Raw genomic sequence first — 22,633 nt, 5'->3', positions numbered from 1 at the left:
ATACTGAAGAATCCTTGCATTCCTGGGATAAACCCCACTTGATCATGGTGTATGATCCTTTTAATGTGCTGTTGGATTCTGTTTGCTAGTATTTTGTTGAGGATTTTTGCATCTGTGTTCATCAGTGATATTGCCCTGTATTTTTCTTTTTTTGTGACATCTTTGTCTGCTTTCGGTATCAGAGTGATGGTGGCCTCGTAGAATGAGTTTGGGAGTGTTCCTCTCTCTGCTATATTTTGTAAGAGTTTGAGAAGGATAAGTGTTAGCTCTTCTCTAAATGTTTGGTAGAATTGGCCTGTGTACCCATCTGGTCCTGGGCTTTTGTTTGTTGGAAGATTTTTACTCACAGTTTCAATTTCAGTGCTTGTGATTGGTCTATTTATTTTTTCTGTTTCTTCCTGGTTCAATCTAGGAAGGTTGTGTTTTTCTAAGAATTTGTGCATTTCTTCCAGGTTTTCCATTTTATTGGCTTATAGTTGCTTCTAGTAATCTCTCATGATCCTTTGTATTTCTGCAGTGTCAGTCACTTCTCCTTTTTCATTTCTAATTCTATTGATTTGAGTCTTCTCCCTTTTTTTCTTGTTGAGCCTGGCTAATGTTTTATCAATTTTGTTTATCTTCTCAATGAACCAGCTTTTAGTTTTATTGATCTTTGCTATTGTTTCCTTCATTTCTTTCATTTATTTGTGATCTGATCTTTATGATTTCTTTCCTTCTGCTAACTTTGAGGGTTTTTTGTTCTTCTTTCTCTACTTGCTTTAGGTGTAAGGTTAGGTTGTTTACTTGAGATGTTTCTTGTTTCTTGAGGTAAGATTGTATTGCTATAAACTTCCCTCTTAGAACTGCTTTTGTTGCATCCCATAGGTTTTGGGTCGTATTTTCATTGTCGTCATTTTTAGGTATTTCTTGATTTTCTCTTTGATTTCTTCAGTGATCTCTTGGTTATTTAGTAGTATATTGTTTAGCCTCTATACATATCTTTTTTAAAGGAGGTGCTCATTGACTTAGTAATTCTGCTTCCTAACAAACTCTTGCCGAAGTGCTTGTGAAGTCACTGAGTACCACACACTGGGTAACGTATAACAGGGATTTTACAGATATTTTTGTTTTCAAAATCTGTGTAATTCCTGACTTTAGGTAATTAATGGCCAGATACTACAAGTATGGAGAGTAAGGACTCCCTGGTTTCTGAGTTTAATGTCGTGAGATTTTGGATAATGAGGGTAAGGATCTATATTGTAACATTGATTTTAATAGGGAAAAAACTGGAAATAACCTAAACTTCCATAATAGAAGAGTGGATAAAAAAATGTGACCTATTGGCACAAGACTGTACCGTGCTTGGATGGAATGAAGTAGAGGTGGTTTTCAACTATTTAACTGTCATGGCATCAAAATCATCCAGTAAAAATGGCTGTTGTCCATATATCCTTTGTCCTCTGCTGTACATTAATTGCCAAACCACGAGGAAGTCCTGGAGGAGTGTCTTGGGGCAGCAGCTATTTACTAACTAGTATAGAAGCAGTTCATTAAAAAAACAACTAGTACTATTAGACCTTGGCGTATGTGGTAAACATAATTCTTCTTATATATATCTATCAATATAGAGGAGTTGCAAAGACCTATTGAGTGAAAAAATTTGGATGCAAACGAATACTTAAATGTATCAGTTTACTAGTGCTGCCATAACAAACTGGGTGGCTTAAAACAACAGAAATTGCTTGTTACTGTTGTGGAGACTAGAAGTCCAAAAGCAAGGTGTCGGCAGGACCATGCTGTCTCTGCAGGATCTAGGGGAGTGATTCCTTGCCTCTTTCTAGCCCCTGGTCGTCATTCCTTGGTGTTCTTTGGCTTGCAGCTGCATCCAGCCTCTGCGCTGGTCTCACATGGCCTTTTCTCATGTACCTGTCTGTCTCTCCTCCTTCTCTTATAAGGACACCAGTCATATAGGATTTAGGGCCCACCCTAATCCAGTATAATGTCATCTTAACTTGATTGTGTCTACAAAGACCTTATTTCCAAATAAGGTCACATTCACAGGTTTTGGGTGACATGAATTTGGAGGCCACTATTCAACCTGATACATTATGATACCGTTTATGTAAAGTAGAAAATATACAAAGGAATGCTGGTTTTTGGTTGTGTGTGTGTGTGTGTGTTTGTGTGTGTACATATAAAGTATTTGAAATGGACGGGAAAGATATATACTGAACTCCAGATAGTGGTTGTCCCTCTTTGGGGGAATAAAATGAGATTTTCATCTTAAAATACAAAACATTAACGTTAAATGTTAATAAAATGTTAATGTCATTTGTGGGAGTATGGAAGTTTATTATTCTTTGTGCTTTTCTATATATATTTAATTTTTTAAAGAGTTGACATTATATAATATGTTACTATATAATATTGTAGCCTTTGTAACATATGGAAGAGATATATTCAATAAAAACAAATCCTATGGGGGGAAGAAGCTGAAAGAAGACCTAGAACCACAAACAATTCTCATATACTTTTTGAGAAGGAAGATATTTTCAGATCCTTGAGGAGTTTCCTTCTACATGTTTGAGTTATTTTGGCATAAAATGTTAAATGTATGTAATGTGTAATCAAGATGATAACAGTCTACAGCTATTAAACTGTATGGATGTTGAATGCAAGAGATGAGGAATTTTTTTTATAAGTACCAAATAAATAGGTCAAGAACTACAGCCAGGTTACCAAGAAAATTTTCTGTATGCTGCCTAGTATGCATTAATGTCCCCTGGGAAGCTGTGTGAGCTCTATAGCTACTAATTTTTAATTTTTCTTAAACACTACCAGAATTTACAGATAATGACTTATTTTTCACAGGAAGAAAAGACAGACCTTTATGTAAATGCCAAATTGGTTTCTGATTTTCATAGTAACATCATAAGTTTACTATGTGGATACTCATTAAATATTTGTTGAATGTTAAATGAATAAGGCTACTTTTATTTAAAACACTTCTTCCATCCAGTTACATAGTAGACACGCACAAGTAAACACTAAGAACCAATGACCTTGGCTTCAAATAAGGTGGCTTATGATAATTTATTTCTAAACACAGGAGCCAAGAGAGAGGAGAAACCAAACTATGCTCAAATGTGTGTATGCTCAAGTGTGACCTTTCAAAAGACAGAGACTCCTCTCACTAGTCAAGTTGCCTAACGCGTGTCCTGGGTTAGTATTCCCTTGGAGACAGAACAGTGGTCTTAACCTTGTGGTCTTTACACTTAAAAGTAGTTTAGGACACGACATAATGTCTTTATGTGGATTATTGTTCTCGGCATTTACTGTATTGGAAATTAAAACGGACATATTTTTAAAATATTTGATTAGTTCATTTAGAAATAATTATTATGATAATAAACCCCATTACGTGTTAGCATCAGTAACATATTTTTATGAAAGTAACTATTTTCCACAAACAAAAGTTTAGCAAGAGAGTGGCATTGTTTTACATTTTTGCCTTAGATTCTCATGTCTCCCTCTGTATTAAATTTGTTGTGCTATTAGACATGTTATGTAGCCTCTGGACAGCTGAACTATATACTCACGAGAGAATGAGAGTGGAAAGTAATGTCTTGGTATTATTGTGAAAATAGATTTGACCTTGAGAATGCTCCAGAAATGTCTCAGGACCACATTTTGAGAACTGCAGCCTCACAGAGTAAATCAGAGGGACTGAGCATTGCATCATTCCTTTATAAAGATTCAACTGGCAAATCTCATTGTTCTGAGTATTTTCAGCTACTATCATTTGTTTTACACATAGGCTGTCTCTTCTAGTTGATTAAGGTCGTTATTAGTCATGAATAAATGGAAATGCTTAAAGTGTTACATTTTCTACTTCACAAACAGTACTCAGCTACCATGTAGTGGGCCATCCTCTGAGTGGCCATCCTCTGAGTGGAGCCTCCAGCACAGGTCACTGTTGGGTTATTTGTAACCCAAATGGCGGACTCTAGGTGACATGGGTCTCTTGTCAAAGAGTTGAACTGCGTAAAAATCTGTTGTGGAGGCACTTGCGGGCACTTACATGAAGTTGAAGACAGTATTTCTTTACTTTTTAATGCTTATCTGCTTCCATGCCCCCTTTCTCATTTTTAATATTGTTTGGAATTTGCAGGGAGGCAGACTTAGCAGAGAAATATTTATTTTATCTTAGCAAAGAATTAAGGTCAACCATATTATTTAGATTTAATTATATTTTCCTCATTTCATAATTGTGGGTTTTTTGGGGGGCGGTTGTTGTTGTTTAGTAGTCCATATTTTCCTTCCTTGACTTTATCTGGCTGTTATGGTTTTGTTGTTGTCATTACAGTGGTGAGGAGGGGCAGCTAAGCACTTACATGTGTGGTGGTTTGTTTTTTCCCCAGAAATAGTGCATGGGTGGTTCATGCTGAGTCTTTGCATACTTAAAAGTCTTCACTTTTCTGTATCCTTGTGTGGTAGCTTCTCTAGATATAGAATCCTAGAATGATAATCTATTCCTCAAACATTTGTAGACATTGTTCTGTTGTCCTTCAGATATATAGTGTTCAAGATGAGAAATCTTATGTTAGTCTACCTTTCTTTCTTTTGGTGATAACATGTTTCTTCTGTCTAGAAGCCAATAGATTTTGGCATGTTTCTTCTGGCTAGAAGCCAATGGATTTTCTCATATACTGTTGAAATCTTATCAGAATAAATTTTGATTTTTTTCAATATTTTTGCTTAAAGTGTTTCAAGTTTCTCTTCCCCTCAAAGAAATTTTCTGTTACTAATTTTTGTTTTTTTTAAAAAAAATTTTTAAATAAATTTATTTATTTATTATTTTTGGCTGTGTTGGGTCTTCGTTGCTGCACGCAGGCTTTCTCTAGTTGTGGCGAGTGGGGGTTACTCTTCGTTGCAGTGCACAGGCTTCTCATTGCGGTGGCTTCTCTTGTTGCGGAGCATGGGCTCTCGGTGCGTGGGCTTCAGTAGTTGTGGCTCACGGGCTCTAGAGTGCAGGCTCAGTAGTTGTGGCGCACGGGCCTAGGTGCTCTGTGGCATGTGGGATCTTCCCGGACCAGGGCTCGAACCAGTGTCCCCTGCATTGGCAGGCGGATTCTTAACCACTGCGCCACCAGGGAAGCCCTATTACTAATTTTTCTCTTTTGCTTCTACAGTCCTCCCTTGGTATCGGCGGGAGATTGGTTCCAAGACCTGCCCTGGATACCCAAACCCACAGATGATCAAGTCCCATAGTTGGCCCTCAGTATCTGAGGTTGCAACCTGTGGATATGGAGGGCTGACTATATACTTACTGAAAAAAATATCCACATATAAATGGACCCATGCAGTTCAAACCCATGTTGTTCAAGGGTCGATTTTAGTCTATTCCTCCTGGAACTCTTATTAGGTATATACTGGATCTCCACTTTTCTCTTATATTTTGTCTTTTTGCCTTATACTGCTGTTGTCTTAGGGAACTTCTCAGTTTTGTCTTTCACATCCCAAGTTCTGTTTTCCATAGCACCCATTCTGCTAATTTCTTTCTCTTTTTTTTTAAATTCAATTTTATTTATTTGGCTGTGTTGGGTCTTCATTGCTGCATGCGGGCTTTCTCTAGTTGTGGCGAGTGGAGGTTACTCTTTGTTGCGGTGCACGGGCTTCTCATTGCAGTGGCTTCTCTTGTTGCGGAGCACGGGCTCTAGGCGCGTGTGCTTCAGTAGTTGCGGCACGCGGGCTTAGTTGCTCCACAGCTTGTGGGATCTTCCTGGACCAGGGCTCGAACCTGTGTCCCCTGCATTGGCAGGTGGATTCTTAACCACTGCGCCACCAGAGAAGTCCTCCTCTCTCTCTTTTAAGTCTCAGTCATCATATTTTTAATGTTCAGTAGCTTTTCTTCATTCTGTGATTCGCATTTTTCATAGTAAACTGTTCTTATTTTATGGATACAGTATTCTGTCAACTCTCACCGAAGATACTAATTAGAATTTCAAAAACTTTTCCCCAGCCTCTTAAATTATCTTTGTTTAATTGGGGGTATGTTTGTTCTGCTTGTTTAGTTTCACATTTATTCATTTTCTTATTATTTATTTAATAAGCTTTTAATTATGAACACATTAAATGTAAGCATAATTGGAAAAAACAGTATAATGAATCCCATGGATTCATCAATATTCTTCTGTTCTCATTTCATCTACCCACCCCACCCCCTCTGCTTTTTATATTTTGGCTAGAATATATTTTTTTAATCTTGTAAATCATATATATATAAAATTTCATTTGTAGATATTTAAGTATGTCACTTTGATAAACACAGGCATAAAAAAATAAACATAATACCATTATCACATCCAACAAAACCAACGATATTTTATTTATTTTTTAAAATATTTATTTTATTTATTTATTTTTGGCTGCATTGTGTCTTCGTTGCTGTGCGGGCTTTCCCTAGTTTTGGTGAGCAGGGGCTACTCTTTGTTGCGGTGCCTGCAGCCTTCTCATTACGATGGCTTCTTTTGTTGCGGACCACGGGCTCTAGGCGCATGGGCTTCAGTAGTTGTGGCACGTGGGCTCAGCATTTGCGGCTCGCGGGCTCTAGAGCACAGGCTCAGTAGTTGTGGCTCACGGGCTCTAGAGTGCAGGCTCAGTAGTTGTGGCGCATGGGCTTAGTTGCTCCGCGGCATATGGGATCTTCCCAGACCAGGGATTGAACCTGTGTCCCCTGCATTGGCAAGCAGATTCTTAACCACTGCGCCACCAGGGAAGCCCAACGATATTTTTAAAATTCCTACTAATATTCAGTTTTCTTTCAATTATCTTTAAAATGTCTTCCTTGAGTTGGTTGGTTTGAATGAGTTTCCAAATCATTTAGTTCTTGACTGTTATCTGTAACAGTCTCTCCCTCTCCCACCTTATTACACCATTCACTTTTTGTAGAAACGGACTTATTTGTTTAGTAGAATTTCATACATTTGGCTTTGGATGATTATATCATTGTGTTATTTATCGTGTTTTTCTGTCCTCTGTATTTCATATATGCTGGCAATTAGAACAGAGGCTTGATTAGATTCAGCATATCTTTTTCACTGTTGGATTTCTCTACGTTTTTGGTGGCTTCTTGTCCATTCATAATTATAAATGAAAGTCTAGATTCACTTATTTTGAAAGGTGGTGAGACTCCTTTGGAAGGTATGAATGATGGAGGTCTCCTGTGCTCTACAGGGGGGCTTATCTTCTTAGTGGAGAGGGTGGGAATCAGCCAGAAGTCTTGTCCTTTTTCAGGCATGGATGGAAAGAATGTGGCACATTGGCTTCATGCGTCAAGGAGAAAAGAAGTAGGGTGACCTCAATGGAAGAGAACGTTCGAGGAGTTCTGGTGCCAGATGAGCCTGTTGGTTTTTGTGCATTTTGCCTCCTTCATTGTGGCAACCCAGCATTGGCTGCTGTGCTGCCCAGTTTTTCTCTCTCTGATGCCCATGTTACAAGTCTGTGGAACTGCACCAACTGAAGCTAGACAGTTTTTGCTTACCAAGGCCTGGAGGTGAGCACTGGAGCTGGAGCAGAGCATGGGCGCGTCTCTTCTTGAAGATCTTGGCTAATTTGCATTCTTGGCCTCTCCTCGACCCAAGGGTAGAGATTTTCTGTGGTTGTTACGATAGCTCCACTTTTTCAAGAGACTCCTCAGTTTTCTTATTTTTGCTTTCAAACTGGTGACCTCTGATGGTTTTTCTGTCACACTTGTTCTATGTGCCATACCTTTTTAAATATAGCTCCTTTTCGTCTACTAATGATAGCATCGTCTGTTTTTTTTCTTTTATATTTAAGAAGGAAGAAGAAGAAAATACATCAGCACAGTTTCACTATCTTGAACTGAAATTCTCACAGTTTACTTTTGTATACTGTTTAACTCACCTTCAGAGCAAAGCCACAGCTTGTCAGAAATTGTAGACATGGATAATCCCTTTTTCCCTAAAGCAATCATATTTACTTAAACTTTTCTTCCCTATTACAGATGTTAAAAAATATTACTTGGTATTCAGAACGGGTTTTAACTGAAATTTCACTGGGGAGTCTCCTGATACTGGTTGTAATAAGAACTATTCAGTACAACATGACAAGGACAAGAGTAAGTATTCCATAGCTATTTTTCTACCTTTATACATACAGTACAATGAAGACTATAGTTTAAAGGAATCTCAATATTTAGAGTGCAAACGTTCTCATGGAATATGGTGGAAAAATATAGACCAACATATAGTCACTGTATTATGATCCTAAGGTAATGTTTAAAGTGTCTGCTTTTTAATATTTCATAGGTGGTATGATCAGAGCTATTTTACATGTAATAGAAAATAAGCAGTGGAGCACATTTAGTTAAAAGATGTTGTATGTCTTTGCTGGACTGATAAAACTGGTTTACCTTTTAAAAGTAGCAACAACAAACTGTAAGAAGATACAAGCACAAGAAAATATGAATTCAGATGGGAAAGAAATGGAGAAAAAGAGAATACTTTAAAGAGTAAAAGGAGAATTTCAACTAGATTGTATTTGCTATGCCTGGGAGCAAATTTCAGTTCCAGTCACTAGAGAAGCGATATACAGAATTCATAGCTTAGAGAAGTGGTCAAATTTACTGCACCGTTTTCAGTTACGCCCCTCTGGGAGGCTAACACAGGTTAGCCTTTCCACAGTCTTTTATCTGAAACTCTTGGAGCCACGTATGTTTTAGCACAGAGAATTTTTTGATTTTAGAAAGATAATTACAGTTTGTGTGCTACACTGTATGTAACCATGAGGTTCTGGAGCCACGCGCTGTAACTAAACATTAATATTTCTGCAGCAAAATAGTTCAGTATTCTCCAGGGTGGGCTTAATGAAGACCATAAATAGCATCATTATCTTTTGTGCCAGATGTTGGTTCCAAACTAGCAGTGAAAAAACTTTGGATTTTCAGTGCTTTATGGATTTTGGAATTAGAGAAAACAGATTGTGGATCTGCACTTTCTAAAATCAGTGACAATTGAGTTTACATTTGCTTCTAGTTAACCTTGCTTAAAATGTCGAGAAGACTCGATGTATGTTTTAAACTTGCTGTTTTCTGACAGGACAAGTACCTTCACACAAATTGTTTGGCAGCTTTAGCAAATATGTCGGCACAGTTTCGTTCTCTCCATCAATATGCTGCCCAGAGGATCATCAGGTAAATATGAGCTTTGAAAGACATGCTGATTCTTGCCTTTTAGCTGGCCTATTGAAAAGGATACTATGGTGGTCGCTTTTAAAATGCTATCTGCAAGGAATATCACATTTTCCTACTTACTTTTTATCACCTTCTTGTCTGGCTGAAAATGCCTTGTTCTGCTTTGTTTTCTAACCCAAGGTTTTCTATCAAAGTTAATTGTATTTGCTTTCAACCCTTTTATAAAATCTAGTTTTAAAATTTGTGTGTTAGCCTTTTACAGCAGAGCAGGTCTATGTCTTAGTAATGCAAACTAAATCTTAATTCACATATTTGCTGAGCATTTTATAGAGCGTCACTCTACCCTTTTCAAAAGCAGTTATCTGTTTTAGAGAATTCTTTCTGTGGCAGTTAACCATTGTATTAGTTTCCCAATGCTGCTGTAACAAATTACCACAAATTAATGGCTTAAAGCAACACAAATCTATTATACAATTCTGTAGGTTAGAAGTTCAGCCAGGGTCTTACCAGGCTAGAATCAAGATGTCAGTAGGGCTGCATTCCCTTCTGGAGGCTCTAGAGGAGAGTCTCTTTCCTTGCCTTTTCCAGCTGCTAGAAGCTGCCCGCATTCCTTGGCTCATGGCCCCTTCCTTTCCTTTCAAAGCCAGCAACAGTAGGTTGTTGAGTTCTCCTCACATCTTATCACTCTGACTTCCTGTTCTACTGTGAGGATCCTTGTGAATGCCTTGGCCCTACCTGAATAATCCAGGATGATCTACCCATTTCAAGGTCCTTAGCTGAATCCCAACCACGCAGAGTCCCGCTTGCCACGTAAGGTAACATATTCATAGGTTCGTGGAAGTTAGGATGTGGATATTTTGGGGGAGCCATTATTCTGGCTGTCAGAACATCACCAGAAACTCCCGTCCCTTACCTGTTCTTTGCCAAAGGCACAATCTTTAAGGTTAGGAAGCTAATTAATGAATGAATGACTGTCATTTGCAGGATTTAACGAGTATGGTTACTTTTTGGTCTTCAGGTAGGATGCTCAGTATTGCCCTAGCAGCTCTCAAGTAGAACATTTTTTATGTAGTCAGTGACATTAGATTCTTTCTTTTAATTCTTGCTTTTGGGGCAATGCAGCTCTGATAATTAGTTGTTGTGTTCCAGTCATTGGTGGTTATCACAACCCCATATCACTTTTTAAACTCTGATCTCACTTTCCGCCCTTTGGTTAGAGACATTTATTGACCTGGGCTCATTTTTAACAATCAGTTAGAATTAACTTATGTTCTTAGTCTGTTTATTTATCCTCAGAATTTAGCACAGGATATTTTCCTTTGACTCACTGCTTACTTTAATCATACATTATTTTGGATTTGTTTGTTTATTTGTTTGTACTTGAGAAATTGTCCAGTTGACTGACTTTGGACTAACGCGGACTTCGTGATTGAAAGTAAGCATGGTGTCTCCTCATACCTCAGATTCTTCCAGGTGTTCTGAAGAGCCTTTAGTTTCTAAAAATTGACCTTTGTCACCATGCTTTATTTCAGCATGACAGATGTAATGATATCTGTGCTGCTTCGTGGTCTATTTTTCTTTGTGTGTATGTGGAGTTTTATAACACTTTTAGGAAGATTTCATTATAAAATTTTCCTCAACTGATATATAAACATTTGGACTGTTCAATATGAAAATGCCAGATGAACTGGTTCAGAATTTAAGTTCTGATAAAATGATTCAAGTAAGATTAAATAAAAATTTTCTAGGTGTCAGAGTTGGAAAAAAATGCAAATAAAGCATTGTGCCCAATTTTCTGTGATGACTGAAGTAGAAAACCAATAGTATTTGGAGAAATAAGAAATGTAATTTAGATTTGTGATTTGAGACTATTTAGATCAAGTTTATCATCATTAAGGAATAATGCTTTACTTCAATTTTATTGGAGCTTTATTTAGCATTTAGTGAGGAACTGTGTTATGCAATGCAGGGAATATCAAAATTAGTTATAAAATTTCCTACCCTTAAATAGCTTGTAATTCAATAGCCGAGATAAGGCAAAGACCAACATATGTCATATCTAGCAGAATGTAGTAAATATTATAATGAAAGAAAAATTCCTGTGGTGAGGGCGAGTGGGTGGTTCAGAGAATGGTGAGGTCACATCTCATTGAGAAATCAGTCAAGGTGAGTAGAGAGGGACGGCTCTAGAGACTGGCCTGATAGGGGAAAGCATCAACCAAACAAACCAAAACAAAACAAGAGGGGGTGTGGTGAGAGAGCATGGTTTATATTTAGAAAATAACCAGTCCATTCAGTTGGCATGCTGTGGACCAGTACAGGGATTATCAGCTTTTCTTTTTTTTTGCGGTACGCAGGCCTCTCACTGTTGCGGCCTCTCCCAAAGCGGAGCACAGGCTCCGGACGCGCAGGCTCAGCGGCCATGTCTCACAGGCCCAGCCGCTCTGCGGCATGTGGGATCTTCCCGGACTGGGGCACGAACCCGTGTCCCCTGCGTCGGCAGGTGGACTCTCAACCACTGCACCACCAGGAAAGCCCCCAGTACAGGGATTATAAGAGAGAACCTTGAAAGAACCAGCTGGGGCCTCCTTGTGGAGGGGCTTAGCTATTAGATCCACAGTTTAGGATAATGGAAAGAATAGCAAGAAAAGAAGGTGTCACCTTTTCTACCGACAAAAAAGAAAATGTCAGTGAATGAGTTGTAAATGGATTTGAAAAGAAATACTTTAATGTAAATGCCTAGAGTTATCAGCTTCAGCAGATGATATTGGTCTGTTGTTTGTCACACTGAGGGCCATGCAGTTCTCAAAGTCCCCCAGTAGTGCCAGTGCTTCTGGTCCAAGCGCCACAGCCGAGTAGCCAGTGTGGATCAGAGCATCGCATCATGCGGCAGGGAGCTTGTTAGAAATGCAGAGTGTTGGCCTGGTTTTCAGATCTGCTGAATCAGAATCTTCCATTTTAACAAGATCTCTGAAAGATTTGTACATGCATTAAAGTTGGGAAAGTACTTTGAGTTTGGGCAGGGAAATCAAGATTAATAAACACTTAGAAAACACTCGTGTTGAATTGGAAGTGGGGGCCAGCGTTTTTGTGTCTTGAGGAAACTCATTTTCTACTAAATGTTTGTGTTTAGGGTATAAAATTGTAAAGTGTAATAAGGAATGCATAACCAAAAACTGTTTAGATACACAGAAGATTTATTATAGCAGCACAACTCAAGATTCACCAGATGCTCTAGTAACTCCTTCAAATGAGAAGTAATTAGTTTTCATATACACGGTTTCTAAATCCTTTTTTAGGAAGAGACTACACAATTTTGTAGCTGTCATTTGCAGAACTTAGAGGAGCCAATATTTCATGTGATCTTCAACAAAATGCAAAACAGAGTAACATGTTTCATTGCTGTGAAAGTAGGATGTGAATAAAGCTTTAAAAAGTCTTCTTAGTTGAGGCTTCCCTGGTGGTGCAGTGGTTGAGAGTCCTCCTGCTGATACAGGGGACACGGGTTCGTGCCCCGCTCCGGGAAGATCCCACCCGTGAGCCATGGCCGCTGAGCCTGCGCGTCCGGAGCCTGTGCTCCACAACGGGAGAGACCACAACAGTGAGAGGCCAGCGTTACGTAAAAAAAAAAAAAGTCTTCTTAGTTGGACATAAATGTATGGAATGATTTCATATGGTGTCTAAGCTGTTGTTTCATATTAAATGACACTGTGTCTTCCACAAACTCTTGGTATTCTAGAAAAATCACAGACATACATGATATAGGTTTTGCTCACCTATGAAATTTTTTGAATATGCTGTAAGCATGGATATTTGATATGATCATTATTTGGGATTATAGGGCTATTAATTCAGTTAAAACATTTATGTGGAGTAGATTATATGAAAGGGATTGTTGTGAGTTACAAATATATCATCACTTACTTCCTGCCCTTAAGACTTCCCCTATTGCCTGTCTTACCCTCCCCCCCCCACACCCCCCTCACTGGCTCCTTCCTCTGGCTCCCCCTTCACCTTTGGCTTAACAGGTACTTATACTTTTCTCCAGTATTTCATCCTAGATTGTTCTTCTCATCTTTGCTCATTTTCCTTGCGAGTTCAAATCTATGCCTGTGACTTCACCTACTCTACAAGAGCACAGACTCTGAGTTTGGGATCCCAGCTTCAAAACTGACTAGCTATGGAATTTTGGAGAAGTTACTTAACTTCTCTGTACAGCAGTTTCCCCATCTATACAATGGGGTGGCAGTAGTTGCTATCTCAATGAATAGGATGAAGATTAAGCGAATTAATATTTGAAAAGGGCCTGGCACATAACGTTAACGACATAAGTGTTGACCCCTTGAAACCTAACTGCTAACCTCCCTACCTGGATATCCCACACTTACCTCAAACTTTTATTACGTTTAAAACAGAACTCGTTTTTATTTATTTTTAATATTTATTTATTTTCTTTTTATTATTATTTTTTTGGCTGCATAGGGTCTTAGTTGTGGCACATAGGATCTTTGTTGAGGCATGGGGGATCTTTCATTGCTGCACTCGGGCTTCTCTCTAGTTGTGGCATGTGGGTTTTCTCTCTAGTTGTGGCACATGGGCTCCAGGGCATGTGGACTCTGTAGTTTGTGGCACGTGGGCTCTAGTTGATGCGTGCGAGCTCAGTAGTTGGAGCATGCAGGCTTTGTTGCCCCATGGCATGTGGGATCTTAGTTCCCCGACCAGGGATCGAACTCCCGTCCCCTGCATTGGAAGGCGGATTCTTTACCGCTGGACCACCAGGGAAGTCCCCGGAACTTGTTTTTATTTGTTTATTTAAAAATACATTTATTTATTTATGGCTGCCCTGGGTCTTTGTTGCTGCCTACGGGCTTTCTCTAGTTGAGGTGAGCGGGGGCTACTCTTCGTTACAGTACACAGGCTTCTCATTGTGGTGGCTTCTCTTGTTGCAGAGCTCGGGCTCTCGGTGCATGGGCTTCAGTAGTTGTGGCTCACGGGCTCTAGAGTGCAGTCTCAGTAGTTGTGGTGCACGGGCTTAGTTGCTCTGCAGCATGTGGGATCTTCCCGGACCAGGGCTCGAACCCGTGTCCCCTGCATTGGCAGGAGGACTCTTAACCACTGCGCCACCAGGGAAGTCCCCGGAACTCATTATTAAACGTGCTCTTCCTGTTAAATTCCCTATCCTAGGTAATGACTCTCACTACAGCTATCTAAATTGCCAAGTAAGAAACTTACAAGTAATTCTGTGCCATTTTTTTCCTTCCCCTCAAATGCTTTATCTGACTGGGCCCTGGTGTTCTAACTCTACCATTGTAACTTGCATTCATACGGTTTCTGTCTCCACTACTGCTGTGTTAGTTCACGTGTTCATCATTTTCACCCAAAACTATGTCTTTAGTCAGCCCAGTCCTTTTGCCTCCCTCCCTGCCCCTCTACAGTCGACCCCTGCACTGCTCCATTCATTGGAGAAGCAAATCTGATCCGTTTTGTATTGCTTCCTAGGCTTAAAATCATTAGATGCCTTCCTGTTGCCAGCAGGTTAAAATTCAACCTCCTTAAAGCTGTGGCTCTCAAACATGGGTGGTTTTGCCCCCAGGGGACAGGAGTCAAGGTGGTTTATTTGTGTTTTTTTTTATTTGGGGTTTTTTTATTTTTGCTGTTTTGTTTTGTTTTTGTTTTTTCTGTTGGCGCAGCTGGGAAGGAGGTTGCTACTGACATCTAGTGGGTAGAGGCCAGAGATATTGCTAAATATCCTGTAGTACACAGGACAGCAAAGAATTATCCAGTCCCAGGTGTCATCGTGCTGGGGCTGAGGAGCCTTGTCTTAGAGTGGGCCTTGTCTGCCCAGCTGGCTCTACTCAGCTCCTCCGTGGCGAGCCAGGAGTCACACAGCCAGTTTCTGGCCCAGGGGCTAGTTTCTGGGGTAGGAGCAGAGAGGAGACGGCAGGGAAAGGAAGAATATCACATGTTAGAAATATGGTTTCTCTCAGAGAAGGTGTCAGGGAGAGAGAACTTCAGAGTCTTGCCCTGGCCAGTGTAGTTGCTTGTGACACACTGGCCTTGCCTGAAGTTTTAAGTCTCGTTGCTCAAGCAGAGTAGTAATTACTGGAGATAAAAGATGTGTCTTAGATTTCTTTGCATCACTTTACAAGAGTAGCTGTTAGTAGGTACACAAGAGAATTTTAATAAATACCTAGCCACTGATTCCTAGAAGATGGGCGGGCATCTGGGATTTAAGCTTAGTTGTGGCACCCATCATTCTGAGACTTAACCTAAATTGATTCATCCCATTTTGCAGATACATGCTGCTGCTTGAAACTAGTGAAGTTGATGACAGTGCACATAACGGAAAGCTTTATAGTCTTTCAAACTTCCTGAGAATAAAATAATAAAAAACATAGATTAGATTTTAATTAAAGCTATTTAATTACAGTGCTGGTTTTGTTTTTTTTGTTGTTGTTTTTTTGCTGCGGTACGCGGGCCTCTCACTGTTGTGGCCTCTCCCGTTGCGGAGCACAGGCTCCGGATGCGCAGGCCCAGCGACCACGGCCCACGGGCCCAGCCGCTCCACGACATGTGGGATCCTCCCAGACCCGGGCACGAACCCGCGTCCCGTGCATCGGCAGGCGGACTCTCAACCACTGCGCCACGAGGGAAGCCCTTGTTTTTTGTTTTTTTTGGTAAAATCTAATCATGTAATTTAAGAACTTTTAAATACTTCAATTCATAATTTATGCTTACATGTTTTCTGACTGTTAATAGCCACTAGTAGTGAATATATACTCTTCAGATTTTAACCAAGTTCACTGCTGTCCATCTTGTCTTTGTCTAGCCCCAGGCTGGCAGTTTATGTAAGGCGCCTTGTTCTGCTCTACACATGAAATGGTACATATTGTGGTCACCCAGCCTTTTTCTGAAGACTACAAAAACACAGTTTGCCTTATTTAACTCTTGGTGGTTAATTCCTCTAATTTGGACAAATATAGATGTTTCAGAATGTCCCATGGAATCAAAGAAAGTTGGACAATTTGCTTTTAATTAATACCTCCTAGTATTAGCTTACCACATCAGGCTTCCTCACTTTTGTCCCCACTGAATGAAGTCTTCTGGAGTTGATTCTTTTCTAAACCAAATAATACGTTGAACCGAAAAATACAAGAGAATGTTAAGAAGCAAAATGGCCTGTTTGTTGTTGGGATACATTTATATTATACAATGTAAAATATTCAGATATAATAACGTGTCTGGTTATTTCTCTTGTTTGAGAAATAACCAGTATTTGAGAAATATTGGTTATTTCTTGGTTTTGATATTTTAGGAATACTGTCTTATTTTAAAAATAAGGTCCATTTAATGATAAATTCGTACCTATCACCTTTAGTGTTTCATCACTTCTCTCTCTTTTGTTACATTTAAGACTGGTAAAAGTCTGGAGGCTTATATAATTTAAGGTGTTGGTGTTGCACAGCTGACAAGTGGCTATGCAGACACTTGGCTGACAGGTTTGTCCAGATTAAAAGCCCGTGCCTATTCCACTTCATTGTCATGGAAAGACTGGCAGGACTTTTTTTTTTTTTTTTTGTGGTACTTGGGCCTCTCACTGTTGTGGCCTCTCCCATTGCAGAGCACAGGCTCCGGACGCACAGGCTCAGCGGCCATGGCTCACGGGCCCAGCCGCTCCACGGCATGTGGGATCTTCCCGGACCGGGGCACAAACCCGTGTCCCCTGCATCGGTAGGTGGACTCTCAACGACTGCGCCACCAGGGAAGCCCTGGCAGGACATTATTAATGAGAGTAATTCACCTGCCATGGGACCATCAATCCAAGCTCTCTGGGGTTTTCTGAAACAGATGGTTCTCTGCAATCTAGGGTAGCTAAACCCTTGTTGATTATTCAGTTTGATAGTTTCTGGTCCTACATTTAGGTCTTTAATCCATTTTAAGGTTATTTTTGTGTATGGTGTTAGGGCGTGTTCTAATTTCATTCTTTTACATGTAGCTGTCCAGTTTTCCCAGCACCACTTATTGAAGAGGCTGTCTTTTCTCCATTGTATATTCTTGCCTCCTTTATCAAGGATAAGGTGACCATATGTGCATGGGTTTATCTCTGGGCTTTCTATCCTGTTCCATTGATCTATATTTCTGTTTTTGTGCCAGTACCATACTGTCTTGATTACTGTAGCTTTGTAGTATAGTCTGAAGTCTGGGAGCCTGATTCCTCCAGCTCTGTTTTTCTTTCTCAAGATTGCTTTGGCTATTCAGGGTCTTTTGTGTTTCCATACAAATTGTGAAATTTTTTGTTCTAGTTCTGTGAAAAATTCCAGTGGTAGTTTGATAGGGATTGCATTGAATCTGTAGATTGCTTTGGGTAGTAGAGTCATTTTCACAATGTTGATTTTTCCAATCCAAGAACATGGTATATCTCTCCATCTGTTTGTATCATCTTTAATTTCTTTCATCAGTGTCTTATAATTTTCTGCATACAGGTCTTTTGTCTCCTTAGGTAGGTTATTCCAAGGTATTTTATTCTTTTTGTTGCAATGGTAAGTGGGAGTGTTTTCTTGATTTCACTTTCAGATTTTTCATCATTAGTGTATAGGAATGCCAGAGATTTCTGTGCATTAGTTATGTATCCTGCTACTTTACCAAGTTCATTGATTAGCTCTAGTAGTTTTCTGGTAGCATCTTTAGCATTCTCTATGTATAGTATCACGTCATCTGCAAACAGTGACAGCTTTACTTCTTCTTTTCCGATTTGGATTCCTTTTCTGATTTCTGTGGCTAAAACTTCCAAAACTAGGTTGAATAATAGGGGTGAGAGTGGGCAACCTTGTCTTGTTCCTGATCTTAGTGGACATGGTTTCAGTTTTTCACCATTGAGGATGATGTTTGCTGTGCATTTGTCATATATGGCCTTTATTATGTTAAGGTAAGTTCCTTCTCTGCCTACTTTCTGGAGGGTTTTTATCATAAATGGTTGTTGAATTTTGTCGAAAGGTTTCTCTGCATCTATTGAGAGGATCATATGAATTTTCTCCTTCAGTTTGTTAGTATGGTGTTATCACATTGATTGATTTGCGTATACTGAAGAATCTTTGCATTCCTGGGATAAACCCCACTTGATCGTAGTGTATGATCCTTTTAATGTGCTGTTGGATTCTGTTTGCTAGTATTTTGTTGAGGATTTTTGCATCTATATTCATCAGTGATATTGGTCTGTAGTTTTCTTTTTTTGTGACATCTTTGTCTGGTTTTGGTATCAGGGTGATGGTGGCCTCGTAGAATGAGTTTGGGAGTGTTCCTCTCTCTGCTATATTTTGTAAGAGTTTGAGAAGGATAAGTGTTAGCTCTTCTCTAACTGTTTGATAGAATTCGCCTGTGAAGCCATCTGGTCTGGGCTTTTCTTTGTTGGAAGATTTTTTTTTTTTTTTGCGGTATGCGGGGCTCTCACTGTTGTGGCCTCTCCCATTGCAGAGCACAGGCTCCGGATGCACAGGCTCAGCGGCCATGGCTCACGGGCCCAGCCACGCTGCGGCATGTGGGATCTTCCCGGACTGGAGCACGAACCCGTGTCCCCTGCATCGGCAGGCAGACTCTCAACCACTGCGCCACCAGGGAAGCCCCTGTTGGAAGATTTTTAATCGCAGTTTCAATATCAGTGCTTGTGATTGGTCTGTTCATATTGTAGCACTAGGAATTTGTTTCTGTAGGGAAGGAGTTATGTGATATTAAGAGTTATGGACTTCCCTGGTGGCGCAGTGGTTGAGAGTCTGCCTGCCTATGCAGGGGACACGAGTTCATGACCCGGTCTGGGAAGGTCCCACATGCCACAGAGCGACTGGGCCCGTGAGCCATGGCCGCTGAGCCTGCGCGTCCGGAGCCTGTTCTCCACAACGGGAGAGGCCACAACAGTGAGAGGCCCGTGTACTACAAAAAAAAAAAAAAAAAGAGTTATAACAAGTAGCTCAGTTTTGTTTCTAAAATCTTGTTAAGTTGTTTAACTTCTGTTTTCCATCTCTAAGATGATATATGATACCTACTTCATTGTAGTGTTGTGAGAGTTAATAATGGCTTATAACGTCTTTTGTAGCTGTATTAAAGCATTTTGAAGTAATTTTAATATAAAAGTAAATCTAGATAACATCCTTACAAAAACTTTCCTGCTCTCTAGAAATTGGGCAAGGAATTGGGCAAAGAATCAGAGTATTCCTAGATTCCGATTCCTAGCCCAAAGGATCATCGAATTGCCTGTATTTCCCAAATATTTCCCTCAATGAAGACCTCATTGAATATAAATGGGGAGTTTTTGTTTTGTTTTTTAGATGGGGAGTTTTTAATGATAGTGTTTTATTTTGGATTGGTTGGAGGTCTGAGCAATGATTTTGCAGTTTAAATATTTCTTTTATTATTTTGTTTGTTTGTTTTGATTTTTTGTGGTACGCGGGCCTCTCACCGCTGTGGCCTCTCCTGTTGCGGAGCATAGGCTCCAGACGTGCAGGCCCAGCGGCCATGGCTCACGAGCCCAGTCGCTCCGCGGCATGTGGGATCCTCCCGGACCAGGGCACGAACCCGCGTCCCCTGCATCGGCAGGCGGACTCTCAACCACTGTGCCACCAGGGAAGCCGTAACTATTTCTTTTAAACTTATGTGATTTATTTTTTAAAAGACAGAGTTAACATTTTCTTGCCCAGTGCCTGGGCCATAAAGTAGTTCCAGTTTCTCCATTGCTTTTGGTCTTTGCTGATCCTTGTTTGCTCTTAACAAAGCAGTAGCCAAGAAAGGAAGGAGGAATGTTTTGCCTTAAAAATCCGGCTTCCTAAAAAAAAAAAAATCTGGCTTCCTACACTTCCTACAGCCAGTGATACTTTGAAGGTAGCTACATTTTTCAGGAAACCCTGTGACATGGTTTGCTTTTCAGCTTAGCCCTTTATTTAGAAGTTATATTGAGAGCACTTAGATAGCTCCCAGTTGAAAATTTGTAAGTGTTCAATAGAAAATTTCTAACTGTTCAGAGATTATTATTATACAACAAAGGGTCTTTGTAGACTTGATCGGACATGTGAAATGTTAATAATTTGAAGTTTAGTTTCAGTTTAGACTGCTGGCACATTCAAAATGTCAAGTTTTAAAGAAGCATCTTATACATTTATCTGAATTTTGATTTCTTGTAAGTAAAGACCTTTGTGGACAAAATTGTCACATGGGAAAGTAAACATTAAAATAATTGGCATAGAGCTTTATAAAGTGTTACATTCATATCATAGAGGTAATGGGAGGATTCATACCTTGTCCTCTTAGCCATGAATTATTAAGTCTCCATTTCTGTCTACTACTGTGAAGAATCTGAGACTTTTACTGTACTCTCAAGCTAACAGATAAGCCTGCCGCAGTTTTGAGGATCCTCTTAGAGACTCAAGGTTGCTGGGTCAGAGACAAAGGACAGTTTCTTGCTCACAGTAGTGTGAGGCAGAGTATCATCATTTTCTTGTGTGGTTCCCCATGCCCACCGGGCAGTGTGACCAGGGTCAGGTGACATCTGAACATGCAGTGGCTTGCATTACTGGAGAAAACCTTGAGCTTAGGAAACCCCATCTTTTATAATAGGCTTCAAGCAAACCTGCCCAAACTTTGCTTTGGATGGAGATACCTTTCATATATTTGATAGCAGCAAACTGCCCTCTGCTGTAGAGGGAGTCACTGTCTCTACTGTCCACATCTGTTCGCTCTACAAAATTCATGAAAAGAGAATCCAGAGTACAAGGCTGCTAATGCCTCTGCTTTCAAGATGTACAGAAACACCAGAGACCCATGGGGAACTCTCCCTATAGTCTTAGTACCTAGTTATGCCTTTCTGTTGCCAATTGGAAAAACCTGTCACCAAGTCATTAAGGTAGCTAGTTGATACTGTTCTAGCTAATGCATGGGATTTATGTATCTTAGAAGGAGTAGTAAAGGACTGACTGGCCTCACTAACCTCTGCTTTGTCCACGTGTCATAATGAGCCTCCTGCTCAGGTGTCAATGTCATTAATGCAATCCTTAAAGCCTTGTTTCTGAGTGGCTTTGACATAACCCAAATATTTTTGTATTAAACACAAATCATAAAATTTTAGGTTTGGAAGGGCCTTTAAAGAACATCTAAGAGAAGTTTGCACATTTTACATATGGAAATATTGACACCTAGATTTATTATGTGACTTGTCTAAGTGAACACTATTGCAGAAGCAGATGTAGAAATCAAGCCTCCCAGCTCCTTGCCTAATATTCTTCCCAGAACAAAAGAGAAAAAAGGTGTGTGTTCACGCACACATATTCTCTCTCTCTCTCTCCCTTTTTCTTTTACGTAGTTGTGATACCTGATACGTTTAAAATGCTAAGCCAGGTAAGAGAAATAAAATGACTTAATAAAGCATTTTTTTCTTGATGAATTGCACATGCTTCACGGACTTTGTAAAAAGCACCTTTTCCAAGACAAAAAAACAAGGATTGTGCTAACAGGAGAAATGAGAGTAAACAGAAGGATAAAGAGATTTTAAATGACTCACGTGTCCCATATAAACACATGCAGAATCGGATGTACCTGAGAGGGGACCCACAGGGAAGGGAGAATGCTTGTTTAGGAGAGGTAGGAGGATAGTTGGGAAAAGGTAGCTGCCGCAAAGGTAGGTAAATACTCCCTATCAACAATACTGATGAGTATTCTGAGCACTTAACATTTGTTTATTCATTTAATGGGCCTCGATTTCCTCATTTACAAAATGGGAATATCCTCTTAGGACTGCCGTGAGGAATAAATGGGTTATTATATGTAAAGCACTTAGAATAGAGTCTTTTCAATAGCTATCACCTAGGAATTATCAGAGGAAAAAAAATCTTGCTTGTTAGAGGACAGACAGCACCATGTCTTGCTTGTGGTGGCTCAGTAGGTATTGGAACAAATGATGAAATTCTGACACTCTAACTGGATTAAAAGAAAAATAGTTAAAATCTACAGCTCTAGGTGAAGAGGGAACAACATGCCATATAGACCGCCTTTGTTATTTTTGGTTTTTTGTATGGCTGGTATCTGCCATATGCTACATACTAGGCCCTATACGACATGTTACTTGTGTTATCTGATGATATGGGTATTATTATTTCCATTTTATAGTGAAGAAACTAGATTTCAAAGAAGTAATTTATTTAAGGTCACCTTGCTGGACAGTGACAATGCTGGGGTTTAAGCCTTCATCTGTCCTCCATCCACAATACTGTACTACCTTCCATTGTCAAATGCTTCTTGTAAATGAGGTTTTAAACTAAAAGCATGCAAATAATTTGTGTACAAGAATTTTAATATCGCATCCTGCCCTGGGTGAGTTGTTTCTGACCTTCCTAAGCATGTGATCCCCTTGTTGACATACTTTTATAAGCTGTTGACTATCTTTTAGGAACTGAGAAGATT

The 22,633-nt window shown here is 39.8% G+C and overlaps 1 protein-coding gene across 1 annotated transcript in view; it reads left to right on the top strand.

Moving 5' to 3' along the window:
• The window catches only part of DYM (dymeclin), a 371,864-nt gene that overhangs the window by 149,325 nt on the left and 199,906 nt on the right, over positions 1 to 22,633 (top strand). Inside the window, exons 12-13 of the mRNA XM_082668392.1 lie at positions 8,006 to 8,119; positions 9,099 to 9,193. Of these exons, the coding sequence (XP_082524518.1) occupies positions 8,006 to 8,119; positions 9,099 to 9,193 (209 nt within the window). The remainder of the gene's footprint in view (positions 1 to 8,005; positions 8,120 to 9,098; positions 9,194 to 22,633) is intronic.

The sequence above is a fragment of the Grampus griseus genome (genome assembly GCF_964374135.1).
Source record: "Grampus griseus genome assembly, chromosome: 12".
Classification (NCBI taxonomy): Eukaryota; Metazoa; Chordata; class Mammalia; order Artiodactyla; family Delphinidae; genus Grampus; species Grampus griseus.
Note: the sequence above shows the minus strand (reverse complement) of the source record. Positions and strands in the feature narration are given on the sequence as shown.